Source organism: Austrofundulus limnaeus, unplaced genomic scaffold (genome assembly GCF_001266775.1).
Source record: "Austrofundulus limnaeus strain Quisiro unplaced genomic scaffold, Austrofundulus_limnaeus-1.0 Scaffold160, whole genome shotgun sequence".
In the NCBI taxonomy this organism is placed as follows: Eukaryota; Metazoa; Chordata; class Actinopteri; order Cyprinodontiformes; family Rivulidae; genus Austrofundulus; species Austrofundulus limnaeus.
In genome coordinates this window covers 420,400-428,162 of record NW_013952562.1, presented here as the reverse complement: position 1 = coordinate 428,162, position 7,763 = coordinate 420,400, and the positions used below count along the sequence as shown (strand labels likewise).

The following is a 7,763-nucleotide window of genomic DNA, read 5'->3' as shown; positions in this document are numbered from 1 at the left end:
TTATTATTATTACCAGTTGTAAACTTTTTACTTTGCTTTATTTAAGAAAATCCATATAGGATTTGAGTTGATATAAAAGTTGTCCTTAAATCAAAAAAAAAATCACAAGACATGGTGCGCAGACTTTCTGTTGTATGTAACTATCAATTCAGATGATAGATCAAAATGTCAAACTGACTTCAAAACTTAATCAGTTGTAGATGTACTGCCACTGATTACTTTCTGAAAGTTTTATAAAAGATTATCCAGTGGTTCTGGGAACAAACGTGATATAAAAATATTATCATCCGTCTTTTGCCTTTCAGTGGCAGGTGATAATACATGTAATCACATGATGTAAAATCATAAACAATCAGCTGGCTTTGCTTTTAAAATGCATTATAAAGTGTACAACAGAACAGAGAGATTAAAATTTAGAATCGTGTGACACTATGTACACAATTTCTCAATTTCAAGGTCTTAGCTTTGCAGAAAAAAAAGTTTAGTCCTCAYTGTGCATAAAACCACAGTCAGACCTGGGATGAACAACAGCTGAACTTAAATTAGTTGTGAAAGTATTTGTACTCACCTTACAAAACACATGAAGTGTTTTCTTTCACAAAAGAGTTGAAACTGTGGGGTCAGGAATGATGAGCGTACCCAATGTCAGGCCTGCTTCACCTCTCACAACAAAAGTAAGGATGGCCCTTCGGCTCCGTCAACATGATACATTCCTCGACCTTGTGAAAGAGCGAGGAGAAACCCCTTCATCACAGCCACCGACCAAAGTGCAGAGAAAACTCCAGAGGGAAAGACCAGAGTCAAAGTCAAGGTAAAACATCCACTTTTTTTCTCAGAAATGTATTTGTGGTAAATTTCCAAGTAAGTGAAGAGGGAATGAAATCCCAGTGCAGAAGGGAAAAAAAAGGTTTTCTGCCAGTGGTACAGCTTGTTACATAAAAGCAGCACAACAGCTTGTTCTTTAATCCCTCTTGTAAAAAAAAGTCTTCCTCTTCAGGCATCTTTTCACTAATCAGTGGCAGTTTTCTTCTCATTCTGCCTCACAATGGTAACGTTTTTCAAAGCAGAGCCCCGCGAGCCATCAATATCACAAACATGTGAGCCACATTCCTGCAGGGAACACTGCCTGAGAGCGATACCTCAGCATCTTCACTTCACAATGCTCACAACTCCAGTCTAGGCTTTGTTGTTTAACTTGTCAGAGGCTGCCATGGGAAGAAAAAAAAAACATAAAAAGATATGGTTCTGTAAGGAAATTCTTAGAGAGCTGAACAACCCCTGTGAGACATCTCTCCTCCGCTCTGGAGGAAACACAAGTATTACATTTCAGTTTGTGGTCAGACATGTTAGTGAGGAAATAATCCACAAGCTCTGAGATTAATTCATGTTTTTGATCAGTTTAACCATGGATAAAGCTGTGTGATGTATTTTTATAATACACGTCACAAAGCTCTTTTACATTAGCTTCCATGGCACTCACAATTTCTGCATTTTATACCTGTGCCTAAATGTGCATCAAGGGCTAACATTGGCTAACATTCCTTGAAGGAATACATACACTGGGACCAGAATTCACAGGATTAATTCCTCATATGGTGTCCTTGAGCAAGGCACTTAATCCCTAACTGCTCCCCTGCTGATAGGTGTATCTCACATGTGATGAGTCAAATTTCATCATTGTATAGAAACATGCATTGATGACACTACATAGCACATTATTATTATTATTATTATCTCCAGAGTTTTAGACTAAGATCATTTTATGATGAAAAAGGGGGGAATTTAACACGGTGAGCCACCCTAGCCCATGTACTATTTTATTATGTGCAGTGTTGTAATGAAATGTCCGATACAACACAACCATGCTGTGTTTAGTTTTACAGACCAAAAGTCAGGATCCTGTTGACACAATTGTGCCAACATGTCAAAGTTCTTCTCACAACCCATGCCCCCATTTCTTTTATCTCTGAGATTTTTTTTTTCCTGCGGCCGTCATAAAAACAATTGGGAGCAGTTAAACATTGTCTTTGTCAACAGACTGTGTGCACAACAGTGACTTTCTAACAAGCTTTACAGTATTTTAAAACAATTCTTCTCTAAACTTTCAGAGTAAAACTTGGTTTTCTTAAAGTCTCGTGGCACATAATGAATGAGGCACCACCATCACATGACAACTTGTTGGCTAACTTAATTTACTGAACTCTATAATGTGCTGCTGATGGAGACAATCTTCATTATAATTCAGTTAGCCAACATGTGGAAATTATTAAATAGATAACATGCATAATTTGCCTTTTTTTACTTTTGTCTCATTTTGTTTCAAATATTTACACAAAAATATATAAAACCATGTTRTCACATGACATAATTAGCCTTCCTCACAGGGTGATATTAACTCGTGGTTTCTAAAAGAAAACAAAACATAATCTAATTTTTTGCTCAAGCACACTGCAGGACATAATTAGTTTCCACTTGCCTTTTTTATCTTGCTTTGCAGATTGCTTCAAGAAACCCAGCTCAACAACCACTCATCACACACTCTGCTGTTTGAATCAAATTATTCACTTTCAGTGTGCTGTGAACCAATCACTAACAGCACGTTTACATCGGACCACCCAGTGGGGTTCAGGGGAGAATGAATCTTGTCTCCTCTGGTAGCAAACTGTGAAAAAAAACATTTGGAGAGAAATTTAACCTTTAAGATCAACCTTCAGCTGTTTTACAGCTCGAAATGATACTTGATTTTAGCAACAAATGATTAGGTGGGAAAATGAAGTCTGGAGTTTTTGGCCACACATTAGTAAATTATGGCTCGAGGGCCAGAGGTGGCCACTRGGTTTTCTCTATCGGGTCCCAATTGTTTTCAAATAAACATAACAGCTTTACAACAGATATTGATAAAAATAAAGATTAACACAAGAAAAAGCAATTGGAGTTCCAATTAAATCGCAATTTTTCACAAAATGCTTTCTTCTAATGGGCCTGCGTGAGCTCGGTGGTCGGTGCTGCAGGTCTGAGCCCCGGCTGCATCAGAGAGGGTTTAAAACTATGGTGGCCCAGAAGGCTTCACAAAATGCTAAAGCCACAACAGAGAGTTCACTCAGTGTGGCAACTCCTCAGAAGAGAGCTGCTCAAACAAAACCAACAAAACCAGTCTTGTGTGGAGCCCGTCCACTGACATGGGATAAAAAATAATTTATAAAAAAAAAGCCTTGTCACAAGRTATTATTTAGTTAATTTTGAGCAGCTGTTTCCTCTTTGTGAGATACAGATTTTGAAAGATTATAAATACACTGTTTTTGAATTTAACTGTGCAAATGTAAACCACATTTTAGTTTTTGGTGTGTTTAATTGAAAGAGTGCATCTCCATGGTTCAATCTAAACAGTTCATTTGTCACAGTGCTAGTATTTATGACACTGAATGCTCTAGGTGTGTGTTGAGAAACTGTTTTTTTTACTGTGTTCCTATAATGTAACATAACTCCGACTCTTTCTGCAGAAATGACACAGTGAGCGAGGAGCATGTTTCGAGTATTGAGCCGAAAAAATAAGCATTTTTGGACAAAGACAGCTCCAGTCATTTCTTATTGCTGCAACATATAATGCCAAGAATTATTTCATGCCTAAACACAAGTGACTGAAGTATRTCATTCATTCCCATATTAAAATGAAATCAATTCAAACTTGTCCATGTAAACAATCTACAGTCTCTGCATGGTACATACAAATCATGTCGACTTTAGTTTTGGTTTTGTGGTCAAAGTCAACATAATTTTTCCAACTAAATCAAAGTAGCACGTTTAATTTCCATGAATGACATTAATAAATAACACAWGCACCATAATCTTATCACAAAGATTTTAAAATCTGTTTGCTCCATGAGGTGGACTTTATACTGCAATAAGAGGAATTAMATATTTGGTTTACTCTGAAGCATTTACTGAACTGCTTGCTGTATTCACAATTCTTCAGCCAATATCTTGCAAGTGTGCTTAATTAGAAAGTCAACATCCAGTTATCGCTGCACTATAGGTGAATATTCAGTGCTCASTTACCACATTGTTTCCTGTCAAACAAACAGGGTAATGACAATACATGCATTTCTAAAACATGTACCTTTTAATTTTTGAAATATTGCCTAAATACTTTTTCATATTTCTTTATTGGACAGTTCAAAGGAATAAAAAGATTAACATGGCATTTGTGGCCCTGATTTAGTCCATATTTRACAAAAACAACAGATACAGATCAGCACACACCTAAATGTTATAAAACAGGATGGATTAAAAATGTGCTCAAGAAAGGATTAGTGCATAAAAAGTTATTTTATTATTACTGAACCACTTCCAGTCTGAAAGAAAACGCATGAAGACAAAAAAAAAAGCCAACAAATGCACAGCAATCATACAAGACCTCTGAAAAACAGCATTTTGATTGTAATTTTTGTTGTTCTTTCAGTTCCTATTTGCTCCCCAGTCTAACGGGAAGAGTAGTGAATTAAGAGAGGCATGGAGAGAGAGAGAGAGAGAGAGAGAGAGAGAGAGAGAAAAAAAAAAGGCGGCTAAATACACTCACCCCCGTCAAATCTTACAGAAAAATGCCTCGCAGCTGCAACTGGGACCAGTTTCTGTTCATTTAAGGAATGTAACCAAGAGGTTTCATTTCTTTAAAACAAATATTCAGCCCATTTATTTAAAAAAAGGCTTTTGGTTCCTCCTTCAAGTCAGGACTCATTGATCCTAACTAGAGACAAGGAGAACTGTGGAATGGTTAATGAGGTGTAAAAGCACTCATGGTCACAAAGTCCATTTTAACATTTTGTTTGTGCACAATTAGATTAATTGCATTAAAACGGACAATCTGGAAGTCATTCCAAAAGTTAACCATTTACAATTCAGATGTTTACAGAAAGCATAGAACAGTGTTTAGATGTTGGACAGTACATAAAAAAAAAAAAAAAACGAAGCTCGACTCCTACAGTAGTCCTTGTCCCTGCAGATGTGAAGGTTTGCTTGGAGCTCAGTAAGTAATTGTCCACTGCTTGACACTGGCATCATGGGAGGTGGTGACTAAAGTGTGCTCATCTATCCAGGCCAAGCCACTGACGTGGTGCAAACGGTGAGCATCTGCAGACAGGAAGAKAGACGAGACGTTACTAAATATTCTCCCACAGAGGAAACAAACCTACATTTGGTCCTTATGTACTGAAATATAAGGCATGAGATTTATCAGTTCTTTTGTTTAATACATTAAATTTCTGTATTCACCTCTTTCTAGGAGTATTTTTATGCATATACATTTGTTTTACACAGTGAATTATTTTGTTACACAAAAGGATTTTTCACAAAATAAGAGTTAGAACGAATTCTTCAACCCAGGATTTTACATCATCTGTTCTTTTCTTACACAGGCAGAAAAGCTGCAGCAGAACCCTCCCTGCCTACACCTACACTCACCTGTTCATTCTTGTACAATAAAATAACTCACTAATTTCTCCTTTTTTATATTCCACTTGTTCTTCCCAGTGTCTAAATCTGAATTCGACACCAGCATGTTTCTATCAGCTTGTTAATGGCTTTTGTTTTGATTTTGACAAGGAGCTGGCTTGGATGGTCAATTATCTGACAGCTTGAAGACAACAGCATATTCTTCAAAAGAGACAACTTTGCAATAGTTCTGTTTTTTTTTTTTTTTTGTAAATTATGTTTTGTTTGAATATATTCTGGGAATAAAAGGGGCAGACATTATAAGATTTATTCTTCTTCTGCTGCCTTTCATTGTATTTTGATTTGTGTATTTTGTTTTTTTATTGTATATAGTTATTTTTTTAATGAAATGAATAATTTTTTTAATGGAATGATTTATTTCTTTGAATCCATTTAAGAGACAGAATGGTGCATGAATGACACAAAGACTGTTTCATCTATGTTGAAGCTTCCGTTTGATTGTTTTTTAAATTTTATAATCCAGTTTAAAAAGGTTTTAAATCAGAGCACTGGCTATTGTAAAGAGTGATGTCCACAGAAAAGTATGTTTTAATCAGTAATGCATTAGWCCATAGTTCATGCAAAACTGTCTAAATGTACTACTTTTTAAAAAATTCTTTCAACTCTATAAACAGTTACATCCATCATCTATACCCGCTTATACCTTTCAGGGTCACTCCAGCAGGCACAGAACGAGGGGCGGGGTACACCCTGGACAGGTCACAAGTCAAGTAAACAGTTACTTGACAAAGACAATTTTTATTGTTAAGAAGCAGTCTTTGATGCAATTCAGCTCTCCCCCAAACGTTTGATGAGCATTTAGTGATTCRTTTTGAACATGTGCAAACAAAGCTTCTGTTTCATTAAAGCCTAATTTTTCCGATTTCAAAAATGGGAGTTAAGTTGCACCGATTATATTGAGTTTTAATTCATTTTCCTGTCCCGACATGTTTCAAACTAAACCAATACATTTGGCACAACTCAGAATGTTGAAGGTTGCACAAAGACCTGTAGTTTTAATCACCAACCTGGAAGTTTAATCCTCTTGTCAGGATCACCGAGCGTCCAGACGTACACCATCATGTCCATGCCACCGGTGGCAAAGTGCTCATTATCAGGGGACCAGGCCAAAGTAACTGGTTTGGCATGATGTCCGTAAAACTCATTCTTTACCTGGAGGGGGAAGGAAAAATTGTTAAACATGCTGGATACTGTGTAATGTTCAACATCCAAAAGGAGGGAATTTTACCGAATATCCATCTGCCACGCTGAAGACGGTGGCTACTTTCTTATCATCGAGGACTGCCAAATACGCTCCATCATTAGAATAGGCCATGTCAGTAATGGGCCCTTTAGCCTCAAGAGTTTTACCCTCCTCCTTCAGAGTGTTGCCCTGGATGGAGTACAGGTGGACCTTTCCATCCTGAAAACAGACAGCAAATACGTCTCAAATGTTACACTGTCCTTTTACCACAAGGCCATGTACAAAAATATCCACATTAATTTAAAAAAAAAAAGGCAAATTAGGAAAAGTTATCTAACGAAGCCAGCAGAATGCGTCTTCTGTCAGATTATTTGCAAACAAGGACCTGCATTTGGTTTTCAAACAGACAGGAAATTCACTTACTGCTCCTCCAACTGCAGCAGTGGTGCCACCAGGATGGACGACTCCAACCTCTGCTTCGTAGCCAAGATTGTCCAAAGTGAAAACTTTCTTCTGGTCCTTCAGCAAGACGAGCTAGGAAAAACAAACTCTGTCAAGTTAAGCAGTTGTGTAATAATGTTACCAGTGTTGTCTAAAGTATCTCAAAGTGTTACTTGAGTAAAAGTACAAATATTCTATCATAAAATTACTTTGGTAAAAGTTAAAGTCTCCTCTAAGAATAATACTTGAGTAAAAGTCTTAAAGTATCTGATTTTTTTTTGTACTTAAGTATCAAAAGTACAAGTATTGAGTAAAAATGAGCAGTTAGATTTTCCAAGATACATTTACTGGAAGGTGACCTCTTCAAAAAAAAAATTTTCTAAAGGCGTGGTGCAGCTTTAAGTGTATACAAACTAAATACAGTATCTGAATAGTATATATTCATACTTCTCATCCAACCACATTTCACTACCCAGGAGCCACAATTGTTTAGGATAGTATTTTTTAAACAATAACAAGCCAAAATGAAACAGGAGAAACGACTTTCTACTTCTTACCTTTTTTTAAAAATGTAAGGAGTAGAAAGTAGGCCACAGATAACTGTGTGAAAATGTAGAAGTAAAAAGTAGGC

The 7,763-nt window shown here is 36.6% G+C and overlaps 2 protein-coding genes across 2 annotated transcripts in view; both read right to left on the bottom strand.

Annotated features, from left to right (window-relative positions):
- LOC106523557 (solute carrier family 2, facilitated glucose transporter member 9) overlaps positions 1 to 651 on the bottom strand; it is a gene marked incomplete at its 3' end in the record, with an annotated part of 43,419 nt that extends 42,768 nt beyond the window's left edge. Inside the window, 1 exon segment of the mRNA XM_014017024.1 lies at positions 569 to 651.
- A 3,493-nt stretch (positions 652 to 4,144) lies between these two features.
- Positions 4,145 to 7,763, bottom strand: part of wdr1 (WD repeat domain 1) — a 14,238-nt gene continuing 10,619 nt past the window's right edge. Inside the window, exons 12-15 of the mRNA XM_014017073.1 lie at positions 7,115 to 7,225; positions 6,737 to 6,910; positions 6,516 to 6,660; positions 4,145 to 5,127 (exon numbers count right to left, since the gene is read on the bottom strand). Of these exons, the coding sequence (XP_013872527.1) occupies positions 5,021 to 5,127; positions 6,516 to 6,660; positions 6,737 to 6,910; positions 7,115 to 7,225 (537 nt within the window). The 3' untranslated portion in view covers positions 4,145 to 5,020. The remainder of the gene's footprint in view (positions 5,128 to 6,515; positions 6,661 to 6,736; positions 6,911 to 7,114; positions 7,226 to 7,763) is intronic.